General features: G+C 42.1%; 1 protein-coding gene across 1 annotated transcript in view; it reads right to left on the bottom strand.

Annotated features, from left to right (window-relative positions):
• LOC139381349 (protocadherin-15-like) overlaps positions 1-17,961 on the bottom strand; it is a 216,073-nt gene that overhangs the window by 88,720 nt on the left and 109,392 nt on the right. The window contains exon 18 of the mRNA XM_071124806.1: positions 1,104-1,232. Coding sequence (XP_070980907.1) covers positions 1,104-1,232 — 129 coding nt within the window. The remainder of the gene's footprint in view (positions 1-1,103; positions 1,233-17,961) is intronic.

The following is a 17,961-nucleotide window of genomic DNA, read 5'->3' as shown; positions in this document are numbered from 1 at the left end:
AGTAAAGCTGGTGTCTCAGGTCTGAGTCAGTCCCTGATTACAGCAGAAGGATAACAACCAGCAGAACTGTGGAACTCAAGGGTCAGACTTAAATAGCCCATGGAGATAAAATGCACCAATGCATTTGTTTCGTATGCTATTGATACATGTATTACTTCCCCTATCCATTTCTGTGACATTTGTAGTCTATGTTAGTAACTTAGGAAAATAAATATTAGAGATGTGGGAACTTTAAAGTCAGAGATCAGTCTTGGTGTTCCAGGGTTGGTGGATGTGAAGACAGATTAGAATGTGTGTCAGCATGATGCAACACAAAGAGCTTCCCGTTCCCATAGAAATTGTCATTCACTGATCTGCTATGGCACAGTGTGGGTGAACATACAATTTAGTGGTAGTTTGACCTACCTATCATATCCCTCTGCAGAACTGTAATCATTCCACAGATAATTAATTGATGCAAATGTCATGGAAGTTTGTATTTCTTCTTTTTTAAACATGGTCTTGATGCAACATGGTCATGCCTAGGAAAACTGTATATTTGTTTTTTGTTTCTCAGCATTTGTTGTTGCTGTTTTTTGAAAAACACATTTACCCCATGTTCCAAACAAAGTTAAAAGTGAAACAAGGTAGAAACGTAGAAATGCGCCACTTTCAGAAAACGGTATGTAGACACTGATACTGTGCTGGAGATTATTAAAATGAGGTTGAAAAGTGGTGGAATTGCCCTTTAACACTTCATGTGTCATCATTTATCAGGGTGCAGCTCAAAACAAAATAATGATATCACTAGGGAAAGGTAATAATTTTGATCCCAACTCAGCAAAGAATTGTATTCCAGTCAATTAGAGCCTGTCGTTGTTATCGCCACATGCGTTGCTGTGGACACCTGTGGGACTTTGGGAGTAGCTGGGTTAGAGAAATGGCAAAGAAGGCCTGCTTAGTAAAGCTGTGCCAGGTAGAAAGGTAGAAAGAAGGGAAATGCTAGGAAATGTCAGGAGAAAGTAAGGTTGTTATTCTTCATATTCACGTTCAAGGTATTCAGGTGAATTTCAAAAAACATACTTCCATATTGTGTGCATCTTTAGCCCATCAGATGTGCTTACCGTGACTTGACCCACAAACATGTTTGCCTCCTCCTCCTGGACAGTGAGGTTTCTGGGTAGGGTCAGATCAAACTTAGGGTTGTTATCGTTGACATCAGTCACCACTATGTTCACTGTGGTGGTGGAGGTCTGGAAACAAAAACAGAGAGAAAAAACAAGTTGTGTGTGTGTGTGTGTGTGAGTGTGTGTGTGTGCATAAGCAAACAAACATACGTGACTCGTTTCAGAAAACGAGACATATGTCGCGCGACACTTCTTCACGGGAGCTCCAATTGAATGTAAACCTTTTTTAAATCAATGTTTTTGGCCAGAAATGTCTTCTGGAATGTGAACTTTCATGTGCCTTAATAGCAAACGTGTATGCCATCTGTAAATACTAATACAATTGTTAATCAAGAGCCAAGTTGGTTTAGCCATGGAAAAAGCAAGAAACCTTCCCGCAAGCCATGACTGTCTGAGATAATGAGCGGGCTGGACATGCCGAGAGATGAGTTTGGATTGATCTGCCATGTACAGTAGCACACTTCTGTTCATAACATGAGCTGGTCAGTATGTGTAGGTAATCCTTTCTAAACGCAGGTTTTTTGAAAGATATCACGTAGCTGATAAATTCCCTTTAGTTATCTTCTTTGACTTCAGAGCATTCTCATCTGAGTGTGCCACAGCGCAGAATAACTGATGAATTTACGAATGCTCAACACCCGTTGAGTATGGCGGGTGTCAGTAAATGTTGACAAAAAAGCATAATGAAATTGTTGCCAGCAGCACAGTTGCAGTCACCAACACTCTGGATAAACAGCCTAACTAGCTCTGCTAGGGTGAGTAAAATGGTCAAAGTGAGCTGTTGTCAACGTTAGCCAGTTAGCTTGGGTGCTTGACTACAGTTGTTGGTTCAGAACGCTCGGATCAACCCGACTACTCGGCCAGAGCATCCAGTGTGCGCTCTGAACACTCTGAGAGCGTTGCGCTCTGAATTTACGAACGAACAATCTGGCAACGCTCTTAGTTTACGAATGCCCAGACACTCTGGCACTGCAGATTAAATTTACGAACACATCCGTAGTATAAACCAGCCTTTAGTCTTGAAATCTTTGGTTATTTAGTACATAGCCTCACATGTGAATCCTTAAAGAGGTGGGTGGGGCTAAAGCTTAAGAGGGTGTGAACGATGCTTAATGGGTGTAGACAAAGAAGAACTCTCCATTAGGTACAAAAAAATTCAAGGCCCATTTTCTCAAAAGTGAGGTTAAAAGTTGATCAACTTTCAAAGCAGAATTCCTTTCCCATTGTTCCTTAACTGTAGTGTATGATATACTAGTTTCTAGCTCTGAGACTCTACTTTTATCCCATGGAAAAAACACCATTGCTACATAAGACCGAATCAAGCCGGTCGGTCACACACTGTACTGTATGAGTGTGTGTTTTTGTATTGAAGAGCTATGAGGGAAATCAAAACTAAATGAATTTACCTTCTGTACGATGATACAATGTAAATAATTGAATAATAATTTGCCAAACAAAGGCAAAGCTGCAAAGAATCTAAAATATTTTCACAAAGTTTTGGAAATCAGTCTCCGAAGCAGACTTATATAACAGCATCTGTGATGACTAGGCAAAGACAAATATACTCTACTAATGAATACATAAGGCTATCCGAAGAAACTATGTAATGAAGTCAATACAGAGACACTAAATCAAACAGTTACTGAAGCTAATTCAAACAGACTTCAATTATGCAGAGAACACAATATGATGGCTAACAACTAAGGCTGTTAGCACATCCAAAGTCCATCTAGAGTACAACTCTGGACCCAAGTATCTGTCTGACTTCATCCTACCACATGCACCGTTCGCTCCTCCAGGTCCATCTCCCTTCAGCAGCCACACAGCACACTAAAAACTATGGGTGATAATGCTTTCAGTTGTGCGGCTCCTCAGCTGTGGAATGCACTTCCAGTCACTGTCAAGGCTGCAGAGCCACTAGCCTCGTTGAACCTTTTATAACTAGGGGGCAGTATTTTCATTTTTGGATAAAAAACGTTCCCGTTTTAAACGGGATATTTTGTCACGACAAGATGCTCGACTATGCATATAATTGACAGCTTTGAATAGGAAACACTCTGACGTTTCCAAAACTGAAAAGATATTGTCTGTGAGTGCAACAGAACTGATGTTACAGGCGAAACCCAGATAAAAATCCAATCAGGAAGTGCCGCATTTTTTTAAACTGCCAATGACTCCTTATATGGCTGTGAATGAGCTACGAATGAGCTTACGTTTTCTACGTATTCCCCAAGGTGTCTACATCATTCTGACGTCTTTTTACGCATTTATGTTGAAGAATAGCCATAAGGGACCACATTTAGCAAGTGATCACATGATGGCTCCGGCAGAAAATCTTGAGTAAAGTACACAAGTAGCCATTTTTCCAATCGCTTCTTATGAGAAACCAATTGTCCTGACGGATATTTTATCGAATAAATATGTGGAAAACACCTTGAGGATTGATTCTAAACAATGTTTGCCATGTTTCTGTCGATATTATGGAGCTAATTTGGAAAAAGGATTGGCGTTGTAGTGACTGCATTTTCTGGTCGATTTCTCAGCCAAACGTGAAGACCAATCGGAGCTATTTCGCCTACAAAAATCATATATTTGGAAAAAAGGAACATTTGCTATCTAACTGGGAGTCTCCTGAGTGAAAACATCCGAAGTTCTTCGAAGGTAAATTATTTAATTTGATTGCTTTTCTTATTTTCATGAAAATGTTGCCTGATGCTAGCAGAGCTTAGCCATAGCATTATGCCATGATAAACTTACACAAATGCTTGTCTAGCATTGGCTGTAAAGCATATTTTAAAAATCTGAGATGACAGTGTGATTAACAAAAGGCTAAACTGTGTCTCAATATATTTCATTTGTGATTTTCACGAATAGGAACATTTTCTAGGAAGATTTATGTCCGCTGCATTATGCTAATTGTTTGAGGCTACGTTACGCTCCCGCATGCGGGATGGGTAGTATCAAGAAGTTTTAAGGCACAGCTAAAGACTGAGCTGTTCAGAAAAGCTTTCAAGGACCTATGTTTAATTCTGTTCTCCTGTCCACCGGATTTGACAACACCGGTATACAGCTTTGATTGTTGTCTGATTATAATGGTCTGTTTTTTTTATTTTTTTTATTATTTTTATAAAAATATATACATTTTTTTTCTTCTGTGCCTTGAGTTTGAGAAAAGCGCTTTACAAATTAAATTAATTATTATTAATTATCTTTGTGGATATACAGTACACAAAGCAAATTTGGGTTCGGAATTTTATCTCCCACAGTGTTAAAATGTAACACTTTCTTACAAGTTATATTGTTTGATATTTGAGAAACAATCGGCTGGACCTTTAAATTAACTCTTAATTAGAGCTGATGCTATTATACTTTCTCAGTGTTAGGGAATTAAGACCTGTTGTGTTACAATGACTCATTTGTTGGTGTTGTTTTAAGACTGTAGTAGGGTGTAAAGCCTTATTTGCATATTTATTTCCCAGGGTGCCGTTTGAGTGAATTTGGAGGTACCAGCCATGACTGTGTTTGCTAATAACAGAGACATGAGTGTTGCATTTAATGGCTGTCAGTCCTGTAGCCTTCACCAAGTTAGTGTCTAAGTGAAAATTGTATTATTACAGCATTACCAGCAAAATCCTTGTAAATGGACATTTGTCAAAAGCGTGGGGAGTACACTGCGGCGTCTGTCAGGGGTGCCCGTTATCTCCAATTCTGTTTGTGGCCTGCCTCGAACCACTGGCACAGGTCTTGTAAAGGGACCAACGAATCAGTGGGGTGGGTATCCGCCAAGTGTGTATTTTACATGGATGGCGTCAACATTTAATGCCCTGACTTTTTATCTGTCGACAGGATCCTGGACATGACTGACAGGTACTGACGAGCCTCTGGGGCGAGACTGAACAGAGACAAGACAGAGGCCCGATTTTTTGGACCGTGGGCAGACCAAGACTTGACCAGACTACCACTGACAGTTAAAATGACTGACATAAGGGTACTGGGGGTAAGGTTTGACCGGGAGAGAGGAGGGAGTGACAACTGGAGTGGGATCCTGGGGACAGTAACAGAGAGAGTGGCTTTTTATGGACTTCGACAGCTGACTTTTGAGGGCAAGATTTTAATCATTAAAGCTGTAATTTTACCTGTGCATTTATTTATTGGTTCTGTTTTTATCCCCCCATGAACAACTCTTTTAGCTCTGGAACAGATGGTTTTTCACTTCCTGTGGGGAAGGAAGTGGGAGAGGCTGAAGAGGGAGATGGTCAAGAGGCCCAGGTCCAAGGGGGGGGAAGGCTTGCCGGACCTCTACTCGTTCCTGGGCAGCCGCTACACAGCGTTACACCGAACTCTTGCCACTCCCCGGTCAACAATAAGATCCCTGGCTGGGATCTTACTTCAGTCTCTTTCCTGCTCCCCAAACACTACGTCCAGCTCCAAAAGTTAAGGCATTTTAAACTGGAAAAAGAGGCAGTCGAGATTTTAACTAAACACTGCTCTCTTCTCTCTCTTGTGCAGGAGCAGGAACCAGTGTGTCAGTGTCTGGGCTTGCTACAGATGAGCCCACAACAGTTTGACGCAATGTGGCCCATCCTGCTCTGTTGAACCGGCACCGCGACCTGTCCTGGATGTTCGCCCACGAGATCCTCCCGGTCAGGGTCGTTATGGACACCCGCGTGCCCCCGACCAGGATGAGTCGGTGAGGCACTTGCTATGGGAGTGCAGAGCCACCCGGGACCTGTGGAAGGAAGCATGCCCACTGATCTCCCCGTGTCTGCCAGCAGGGGAAGACCTAACACCCCAGCTTGTGCTGTATGGGGTGGGCCGAAGGCCTTTTCCACAGAAGGCCTTCACCAAGCTCTGGCCCACCCTCACGTGTCTGAAGGATGCACTGTGGTCCTCCCGCAACCTGCTGGCAGTGAAACGAGTAGAGACCATCCCCAAGGCAGTGGCCATAGTAGCCACGGAAGCCCTGGGTCCCCCACAACACCAAAGGTCCCGGCGGCCACGGCCTGACAGCGCTGCGAAGCCTAGGGGAGGGATCTCCTCTGTGCCCCGAAGGACAGGACGGTAATTGATTCGGAAGAGCAGGAGGAGGCGAGTTTGATAAGAATCCACCCCATTACTGTACAAAGGACCGAAGACAGCTTTTTAACAAAGTTACGTTTTACCATGGTAAAAATGTTTTACCTTTGTTAAATCATTTATACAAATGTTAAATGGCTTTTACAGATTGTTTTAGAAGAAAAAGTGTTTTTATTCATGTTTGTTTTTAACATGTACTTTTTAACAATTTAAATGTAATATTCAAATGCTGTTTTCTATGTTTTTATGCCATTTTTATGTGTACAAAATGATGTACAAAAATATATATGAGCTGCTTTTAAAGGAAATGCAACGATATATTACGCTGGCTAGTGAAGTGCTATACAATTCCTTCTGGAATCCAGACAGATGTTAGGATATCCAACAATTGGAACTATGAATCACTTTCAATCTGCAGATAAAATGACTGCCAATGTAGGCTTCCTAAACCATTTGGATAACGGTTGAATAAGTTCAACCACATATAGATTGGATTAGGTTAGAAAATTGTTTTTTATCTTTGTGTAGTATAAGTTCAATTGATAAATCAATTTGCATCCAGAAATCCTGATATTAAAACAAACTATTCTAAAAAGAAACCTGCAACAAAGAATGCTGGGAAATATGATAAGGCGGGCCCAACACAGTCAAGTAAGAACCACACCATGTGGTGTTGATTCCACTAGAATCAACTCATACAGCTTTTTACCACAACACTGAGACTTAAATATCCATATTTTTGCTGTGCAGTGTTGAATTATTATCACAAAATATGAATTTCCTAGAGGGCAGAGCTCTATTTCGCTTCATCCTTGGCACTCCCTGTGAACCGTTGTGATAGGCTTTTGGATACGGGTCCCTTTCTATCATCACGAATAGGACATGGCAGTGGCAGTCCCACTATAGAGGAGGAGGATCCTCTGTATTCCATTGCTGGTAATACTTGCACAGTGTACAAGTATAGTGCAGTTAACTTCTTAAGGTATAGGGGGCAGCATTTTCACTTTTGGATAAATAGCGTGCCCAATTTCAACTTCCTGCTACTCATGCCAGGAATATATGATATGCATATTATTAGTAGATTTGGATAGAAAACACTGACGTTTCTAAAACTGTTTGAATCATGTCTGTGAGTATAACATAACTTATGTAGCAGGCAAAAACCGAGGACTAACCGTTCAGAATCTTTTTTTTTTAGGTCTCTGTCTGTTCACTGAGTTCTCATTGGCAAATTATATTTCTTAGGAACCTGTTTTCAGTTCCTACCGCTTCCACTGGATGTCACCAGTCTTTGAAATTTGGTTGAGGTTATTCATTTATGCAATTAAGAAGTAGGCCATCTAGGAACTAGGTAACACTGTTGAGATTGGGCAAGACGTGAAAAGTAGCATGGTTTGTTGTCTTCCTGTATTGAACACAGATAGACCCGTTGTCACGATTGTCTTCGGGTGAAAGAGAGGAGGACCAAGATGCAGCGTGAATATAATCCATATTTAATGGGAATACTTAAACAATGAGCAAAAACAACAAACCGACAGTGTTGGCACTGGTGGTACTGGATAGACCGGACCGTGAAGACACACTGGAGGTCTCGAGCTAATGGCCTGCACAACCCGTCCGGGCAGGATGGTGATTCTAGCCCGGCACGTACGGGGCGCAGGCACAGGACGCACTGGGCTGTGCAGACATACGGGAGACACAGTGCGCAACGCCGGCGCAGGATATCCTGGCCCGAGGAGACCCACTGGCTGTCTGGAAAGCAGGGCTGGCACCATCTGCCCTGGCTGGATCCTCACCCTAGCCCGCCAGATGCAGGGAGCTGGGATGTAGCGCACTGGGCTAAGCACGCTTACTGGAGACACCGTGTGTTCTACCGCATAACAAGGTGCCTGACCAGCATGACGCCCTCTCTCTCCACAGTAAGCACGGGGAATTGGCGCAGGACTTCTACCTGGCTTCGCCACACTCCCCGTGTGCCTCCCCCCAATACATTTTTGGGGCTGCCTCTCAGGCTTCCAGCCGTGCTGCAGTGCTGCCTCTTCATACCGCCACCTCTCCGCTATGGCTGCCTCCAGCTCTGCCTTGTGGCGGCGATATTCCCCCGGCTGCGTCCAGTGTCCATCTCCATCCAGTATCTCCTCCCAAGTCCAATAGTCCTGATTGCGCTGCTCCTCCTGCTGCTTGGTCCATTGTTGGTGGGTGATTCTGTCACGATTGTCTTCGGGTGAAAGAGAGGAGGACCAAGATGCAGCGTGAATATAATCCATATTTAATGGGAATACTTAAACAATGAACAAAAACAACAAACCTACAAAAAATTATGAAGACGATACAGTCCACTGGCACACTGGAACAGGAACAATCACCCACAAAATACCCAAAGAATATGCTGCCTAAATATGGTTTCCAATCAGAGACAGCGATAGACAGCTGCCTCTAATTGAGAACCAATCTAGGCAACCATAGACTTACAAAACACCTAGATAGGAAACACCCCCATAAACATACAAAACCCCTAGAGAAGACAAAAACACATACATCACCCATGTCACACCCAGACCTAACCAAAATAACAAAGAAAACAAAGAATACTAAGGTCAGGGTGTGACACCCGTCTACAATTTGATAGATTATTAATGTTTTAAAATACCTAAAGTTGTATTACTAAAGTAGTTTGAAATATTTTGGGAAAGTTTATAGTCAACTTTTGAAATATTTTGTAGTGACGTTGCGTTTTTTGGAAGCTGTTTTTTTCTTGATCAAACGAGTCAAATACATGGACATTTGGAGATATATGGACGGAATTAATCGAACAAAAGGACCAATTGTGATGTTTATGGGACATATTGGAGTGCCAACAAAAGAAGCTCGTCAAAGGTAATGCATGTTTTATATTTTATTTCTGCGTTTTGTGTAGCGCCTGCAGGGTTGAAATATGCTACCCTCTTTGTTTACTATTGTGCTATCATCAGATAATAGCTTCTTATGATTTCGCCGAAAAGCCTTTTTAAAATCTGACATGTTGGCTGGATTCACAACGAGTGTAGCTTTAATTGAGTATCTTATACAGTGGGGAGAACAAGTATTTGATACACTGCCAATTTTGAAGGTTTTCTACTTACAAAGCATGTAGAGGTCTGTAATGTTTTATCATAGGTACACTTCAACTGTGAGAGACGGAATCTAAAACAAAAATCCAGAAAATCACATTGTATGATTTTTAAGAAATTAATTTGCATTTTATTGCATGACAAGTATTTGATCACCTACAAACCAGTAAGAATTCCAGCTCTCACAGACCTGTTATTTTTTCCTTAAGAAGCCCTCCTGTTCTCCACTCATTACCTGTATTAACTGCACCTGTTTGAACTCGTTACCTGTATAAAAGACACCTGTCCACACACTCAATCAAACAGACTCCAACCTCTCCACAATGGCCAAGACCAGAGAGCTGTGTAAGGACATCAGGGATACAATTGTAGACCTGCACAAGGCTGGGATGGGCTACAGGACAATAGGCAATCAGCTTGGTGAGAAGGCAACAACTGTTGGCGCAATTATTAGAAAATGGAAGAAGTTCAATATGACGGTCAATCACCCTCAGTCTGGGGCTCCATGCAAGATCTGACCTTGTGGGGCATCAATGATCATAAGGAAGGTGAGGGATCAGCCCAGAACTACACGGCAGGACCTGGTCAATGACCTGAAGAGAGTTGGGACCACAGTCTCAAAGAAAACCATTAGTAATACATTACGCCATCTTGGATTAAAATCCTGCAGCGCACGCAAGGTCCCCCTGCTCAAGCCGGCACATGTCCAGGCCCGTCTGAAGTTTGCCAATGACCATCTGGATGATCCAGAGGAGGAATGGGAGAAGGTCATGTGGTCTGATGAGACAGAAATAGAGCTTTTTGGTCTAAACTCCACTCGCCGTGTTTGGAAGAAGAAGAAGGATGAGTACAACCCCAAGAACACCATCCCAACCGTGAAGCATGGAGGTGGAAACATCATTCTTTGGGGATGCTTTTCTGCAAAGGGGAAAGGATGACTGCATCATATTGAGGGGAGGATGGATGGGGCCATGTATCGCGAGATCTTGGCCAACAACCTCCTTCCCTCAGTAAGAGTATTGAAGATGGGTCGTGGCTGGGTCTTCCAGCATGACAACGACCCGAAACACACATACTTGTTCTCCCCACTGTATGTGTGATTTAATGAAAGTTTGATTTTTATATCATTTTTTATTTATTTGCCACGCTAAATTTTCCCTGTTTTTTGCCCAAGTGGGACGCAACCGTCCCCTATCCTAAAGAAGTTTTAACCTTCAAACAATGACACCAGTACACAAACCTCCAAGGTACTCGTATAAAACAATGGGAAATATAGCTGAATATGCACAATATCTATAATCCCACAGGGCATTGAGTTAATGCCGTGCTTACACAATGGTGCAAAATGGCCTCCTTTGGGGAAAAAGGGAGGAAAAAAACTAAATGTAAGACAAATAATTCCCAGGAGGTAGAGTGGCTTGTGAAAGTATTTTTCCTATTTTTTTCTATTTTCTTCCCTTACAACCTGGAATTAAAAATGTTTTTTGGGGGGGGTTGTATCAGTTGATTTACACAACATGCCTACCACTTTGAAGATGCTAAATATTTTTTATTGTGAAGCAAACAAGAAATAATACAAAAAACAGAACGTGAGTGTGCATAACTATTCACCACCCCAAATCAGTACTTTGTAGAGCCACCTTAAACTTATATCTCTATAAGTTTAGCACATCTAGCCACTGGGATTCTTGCCCATTCTTCAAGGCAAAACTGCTCCAGCTTTTTCAAGTTGGATGGGTTCCGCTGGTGTACAGCAATCTTTAAATCAGGCCACAGATTCTCAATGGGATTGAGGTCTGGGCTTTGACTAGGCCATTCCAAGACATTTAAATGTTTCCACTTAAACCACTTGAGTGTTGCTGTTGCAGTATGCTTAGGGTCATTGTCCTGCTGGAAGATGAACCTCTGTCCTAGTCTCAAATCTCTGGAAGACTGAAACAGGTTTGCCCCAAGAATTTTACTATATTTAGCTCCATCCATTATTCCTTAATTTCTGACCAGTTTCGCTGTCCCTGTTGATGGGTGATGAGAGGTGTTGGGTTTGCGCCAGACGTAGTGCTTTCCTTCATGGCAAAAGAGCTCAATTTAGTCTCATCTGACCAGAGTACATTATTCCATGTTTGGGGAGTCTCCCACATGCCTTTTGGCAAACACCAAACGTGTTTGCTTATTTATTTCTTTGAGCAATGGCTTTTTTTCTGGACACTCTTCCGTAAAGCCCAGCTCTGTGGAGTGTACGGTTTAGTGGTCCTATGGACAGATACTCCAATCTCCACTGTAGAGCTTTGCAGCTCCTGCAGGGTTATCTTTGGTGTCTTTGTTGCCTCTCTAATTAACCTCTTGAAGCTAGGGGGCACTATTTTAATGTTTGGAAAAATAACGTTCCCAAAGTAAACGGTCTATTTCTCAGGACCAGATGCTAGAATATCCATATAATTGGCAGATTGGGATAGAAAACACTCTAAAGTTGCCAAAACTGTCAAAATGTTGCCTGTGAGTTAAACATAACTGATATTTCAGGCTAAAACCTGAGGAAAATCCAATCAGGAAGTGCCCCTGTTTTTGAAACCTCTCCGTTGTTATGCATCCCTATTGCCCATTTAAAGGAATATCAACCAGATACCTTTTTCTATGGCTTCCCTAAGGTGTCAACAGCCTTTAGACATAGTTTCAGGCTTTGATATTGAAGAATGAGCGTGAACGACCACATTGCGTAAGTGGATAGGTGGGGGCTCTCAGAATGAGTTGTGTGCAAAAGAGAAAGGCGGCCATTGTTACTCCCGGCCCTAGTGAAAAGCCAACTGTCCCGGTTGATATATTATCGAATAGATATTTGAAAAACACCCTGACGATTGATTATGAAAAACGTTTGACATTTTTCTGTGGACATTATGGATATAATTTGGAATTTTTGTCTGCGTTGTCGTGACCGCTCTTTCCGGTGGATTCCTGGGCATAACGCACCACACTAACGGAGGTATTTGGATATAAAAAATATCTTTATGGAACAAAAGGAACATTTGTTGTCTAACTGGGAGACTCGTGAGTGAAAACATACAAAGATCATCAAAGGTAGACGAGCTCCTTGGTCTTCATGGTGCCGCTTGCTTGGTGGTTGCAGACTCTGGGGCCTTTCAGAACAGCTGTAAATATACTGAGATCATTTAACACTTAGATTGCACACAGGTGGACTTAATTTAACTAGTTATGTGACTTCTGAAGGTAATTGGTTGCACCAGATATTATTCAGGACTTCATATGAAAGCTGGTGAATACATATGCACACACCACTTTTCTGTTTTAAACTTTTTGGAATTTTTTGAAACAAGTTATTTATTTCATTTCACTTCACCAATTTTAACTATTTTGTGTATGTCCATTACATGAAATAAAAATAAAAATCTATTTTATTTACAGGTTGTTATGCAATATCACGTCATCTCTCTCTGAGAGGTCAAAGGTTTACAACATCATCACATCCTCTCTCTTTCTGAGAGGTTGAGCTCTGAGAAAAAACAGAACAGATTATAAAATAATAGCTACATCCAACGTAAGGCCTCCTCTCTTCCTTCAGATTTCATGACAGAGCATGATGGACTTCACATACCCAAGCTCCTGAAGGCTAATGAGGTGTGGGTCTTGCGTGGACGGGCGCTATTAAAGCCCAGAATCTCCCTGCTACAGCATCGTATTTCTGGATGTGGCCATCAGTTTGATGCTGATTAATGAGCTCCTATTATTTATTTATCAGAGGAAAAAGTTGTCTGTGATCTCCCCTCTCTGTAACCCAAGTCCCTAAGACATGGCCAGGGTACCAACACTACAGCCTTTGAAGTGAAAACACGGTTGGAGCCCAATAATTTGTGGCCGTGGTGAGGTCTGATGATTTGCATAGGCTGGCAGTCACCTTATATGAGGGTTAAGGACAAATCAAATCAAAGTGTATTGTTCACATACACATGATTAGCAGATGTTATTGGGGGTGTAGCAAAATGCTTGTGCTTCTATCTCCAACAGTGCAGTAATATCTAACAAGCAATATCTAACACATTTCACAACATATACCTAATACACACAAATCTCAGTAGGAATGAATTAAGACTATATACATATGGACGAGCAATGTCAAAGCGGAACAGACTAAGATACAGTAGAATTGTATAGTAAAACAGTATATACATTTGAGTTGAGTAATGCAAGATATGTAAGCATTATTAAGTGACTAAGATACCATAGAATAGTATAGAAGAGTTTATACATATGAGATGACTAATGTCAGATATGTAAACATTATTAAAGTGACTAGTGTTCCATTCCTTAAAGTGGCATTGATTCCTAGTCTATGCCTATAGGCAGCAGGCTTTAATGTGCTAGTGATGGCTGTTTAACAGTCTGATGGCCTTGAGATAGAAACTGTTTTCCAGTCTCTCGGTCCCAGCTTTGATGCACCTGTACTGACCTCGCCTTCTAGATGATAGTGGGGTGAACAGGCAATGGAAATAGTTGGGTGGCTCGGGTGGCTGATGTCCTTGATAATCTTTTTGGCCTTCCTGTGACATCGGGTACTGTAGGTGTCCTGGTGGGTGGATAGTTTGCCCCCGGTAATGCGTTAGGCAGACTGCACCACCCTCTGGAGAGCCTTGTGGTTGTGGGCGGTGCAGTTGCCGTACCAGGCAGGGATACAGCCCGACAGGATGCTTTCAATTGGGTATCTGTAAAAAAATGGGAGGGTTTTATTTAGGTGACAAGCCAACTTTCTTTCACCTCCTGAGGTTGAAGAGGCTCTGTCTGTGTGGGTGGTCCATTTCAGTTTGTTAGTGATGTGTATGCCAAGGAACCTGAAGCTTTCCACCTTCTCCACTGCGGTCCCGGCGATGTAGATAGGTGGGTGTACTCTCTGCTGTTTCCTGAGGTCCACGATAATCTCCTTTGTTTTGTTGATGTTGAATGAGAGGTTGTTTTCCAGGCACCACACTTCCAGAGCCCCCACCTCCTCCCTGTAGGCTGTCTCGTCATCATTGGTAATCAAACCTACTACTGTTGTGTCATCTGCAAATTTGATGATTAAGTTGGAGGCGTGCTTGGCCACTTAGTTATGAGTTAACAGGGAGTACAGGAGGGGGCTGAGCACGCACCCTTGTGTGATCCCAGTGTTGAGGATCAGCGGAGGGAAGGTGATGTTTCCTACCTTCACCACCTGGGGACGGCCTGTCAGGAAGTCCAGGAACCAGTTGTACAGGGTGGGGTTCAGAGACAGGGCCACGAGCTTAACTTCGTATGGCTGCAGGGGCAGTATTGAGCAGCTTGGATGAAAAGGTGCCCATTGTAAATGGCCAGCTCCTCAGTCTCAGTTGCTAATATATGCATATTATTATTAGTATTGGATAGAAAACACTCTAAAGTTTCCAAAACTGTCAAAATATTGTCTGTGAGTATAACATTACTGATATTTCCGCCAAATTCAAATACAGAAATACTCATTATAAAAATGACATAGATCTAAAGACTAACTTCTTGTGAATCCAACCACAGTGTCAGAATTCAAAAAGGCTTTACGGCGAAAGCATATCTTACAATTATTTGAGAAAATCGCCCAGCAGACAAATCATTACAAACAGTAACCAGCCAAGTCAGAAATAGAGATAAAATGAATAACTTTCCTTTGATGATCTTCATATGGTTGCACTCAGAAGACATTAATTTACTCAATAAATATTTGTTTTGTTTTATAAAGTTTCTCTTTATATCCAAAAACCTCCATTTTGTTTGCGAGTTTTCTTCAGTAATCCACAGGCTCAAACGCAGTCACAACAGTCAGGGAAGAAATCCAAATTGTATCCGTAAAGTTCATAGAAACATATCAAACAATGTTCATATTCAATCGTCACGTTGTTTTTAGCCTACATAATCGATAATATTTCAATCGGAAAATAACGTTGTCAATATAAAAGGTAAACAACCTTGGCAAGAATGGCACTCAGTCGTGCGCATGAAAAAGCTATGTGACACTGCAGGGTCCATTCATTCAGACTGCTCTTACTCCCTCATTTTTCAGAATACAAGCCTGAAACAATCACTAAAGACTGTTGACATCTAGTGGAAGGCATAGGAAATGCTATTTGAGTCCAAAGTCAATGGATACTGTAATGGCAATGAATAGAAAACTACAAACAAACAAAAAAATCCTACTTCCTGGATGGATTTTTCTCAGGTTTTCGCCTGCCAAATCAGTTCTGTTATACTCAGACACTATTTTAACATTTCCGGAAACGTTAGAGTGTTTTCTATCCAAATCAAACCAATTATATGCATATCCTATCTTCTGGGCCTGAGTAGCAGGCAGTTTAATCTGGGCACTCTTTTCATCCAAAATTCTGAATGCTGCCCCCTACCCTAGAGAAGTTAATGAGGAGTTTGGAGGGTACTATGTTGTTGAACGCTGAGCTATAGCCAATAATCAGCATTCTTACATAGGTATTCCTCTTGTCCAGATGGGATTGGGCAGTGTGCAGAGTGATGGCGTTTGGATCGTCTGTGGATCTATTGGGGCGGTAAGCAAATTGAAGTGGGTCTAGGGTGGAAGGTAAGGTAGAGGTGATATGATCCTTGACTAGTCTCCCAAAGCACTTCATGATGACAGAGGTGAATGCTATGGGGAGATAGTCATTAAGTTCAGTTACCTTTGCCTTCTTGGGTACCAGAACAATGGTGGCCATCTTGAATCATGTGGAGACAGCATACTGGGATAGGGAGAGATTGAATATGCCTGTAAACACACCAGCCAGCTGGTCTGCGCATGCTCTGAGGACACGGCTAGGGATGCCATCTGGACCGGCAGCTCTGCGAGGGTTACCATGTTTAAATGTTTAACTCACATCGGCCACGGAGAAGGAGAGCCCACAGGCCTTGGTAGCTTTGGTGGCACTGTGTTATCCTCAAAGTGACTAAAGAATGTGTTTAGCCTGTGCAGAAGCAAGACGTTGGTCTCGGGGACATGGCTGGTTTTCCTTTTGTAGTCCGTGATTATCTGTATTCCCTGCCACATATGTCTTGTGTCTGAGCCGTTGAATTTCAACTCCACATTGTCTCTATACTGACGTTTTGCTTGTTTTATTGCCTTGCGGAGTGAATAACTACACTGTTTATATTCTGCCATATTACTTGTCGCCTTGCCATTGTTCAATGCGGTGGTTTGTGCTTTCAGTTTCAAGGGAATGCTAACATCTAGCCAAGGTTTCAGGTTTGGGAAGGTTTTAGTAGTCACAGTGGGTACTACATCTCTTATACACTTCCTTATGAACTCAGTCACCATATCCGTGTATGCGTCTCGATTATTTTTGCATGCTACCCGGAACATATCCCAGTCCACGTGATCAAAACGATCCCGAAGTGTGGATTCTGATTGGTCAGACCAGTTTTGAATAGTATGAAGCACGGGTACTTCCTGTTTGAGTTTATGCCTATAGGACGGGAGGAGCAAGATGGAATCATGGCCAGTTTTGCTGAAACAAAGGGCGGGGGAGGGGCTTGTAAGCATCCCGGAAGTTAGAATAGTAATGGTCGAGAGTCTTAGTAGCGCGGGTAGGACATTCAACATGTTTATATAATTTTGGCAGCCTAGTCCTCAGATTTGCTTTGTTAAAATCCCCAGCTACAACAAATGCAGCCTCAGGATATGTGGTTTCCAGTTTGCATAAAGTTCAGTGGAGTTCTTTGAGGGCCATTGAGGTTTCGGCTTGTGGTGGGATGTAAACGGCCTTGGCGATGACGGAGGAGAATTCTCTTGGGAGATAATATGGTCGGCATTTAATTGTGAGGTATTATAGGTCGGGTGAACACCATGACTTAACCTGTTGCGTCTACCAAACCCGGATCCGGGATTCTATTTACAGACCTAAGCTCATTACCATAACGCAACGTTAACTATTCATGAAAATCGCAAATGAAATGAAATAAATATGCCATCTCTCAAGCTTAGCCTTTTGTAAACAACACTGTCATCTCAGATTTTCAAAATATGCTTCTCAACCATAGGAAAACAATCATTTGTGTAAAAGTCGCTAGCTAGCATAGCATTTAGCGTTAGCATTAGCGTTAGCATCCAGCACGCAAGATTTCAACAAAAACATAAAAGCCTTCAAATAAAATCATTTACCTTTGAAGAACTTCGGATGTTTTCAATGAGGAGACTCTCAGTTAGATAGCAGATGCTCAGTTTTTCCAAAAAAGATTCTTTGTGAATTCGAAATAGCTCTTTCTACATCACATTTGGCTACCAAAAAAAAAACAAATTCAGTCCTCAAAACGCAAACTTTTTTCCAAATTAACTCCATAATATCGACTGAAAACATGGCAAACGTTGTTTAGAATCAATCCTCAAGGTGTTTTTCACATATCTCTTCAATGATATATCGTTCGTGGAAGCATGTTTTCTCCCCTCAATCAAATGGAAAAGTACAAGCAGCTGGCGTTTGCGCACCGAATTCCACGCAGGACACCAGGCGGACACTTGGAAAATGTAGTCTCTTATGGTCAATCTTCCAATGATGTGCCTACAAATACGTCACAATGCTGCTAACACCTTGGGGGAACGACAGAAAGTGTAGGCT

This window comes from Oncorhynchus clarkii, chromosome 23 (assembly GCF_045791955.1).
Source record: "Oncorhynchus clarkii lewisi isolate Uvic-CL-2024 chromosome 23, UVic_Ocla_1.0, whole genome shotgun sequence".
Classification (NCBI taxonomy): Eukaryota; Metazoa; Chordata; class Actinopteri; order Salmoniformes; family Salmonidae; genus Oncorhynchus; species Oncorhynchus clarkii.
Note: the sequence above shows the minus strand (reverse complement) of the source record. Positions and strands in the feature narration are given on the sequence as shown.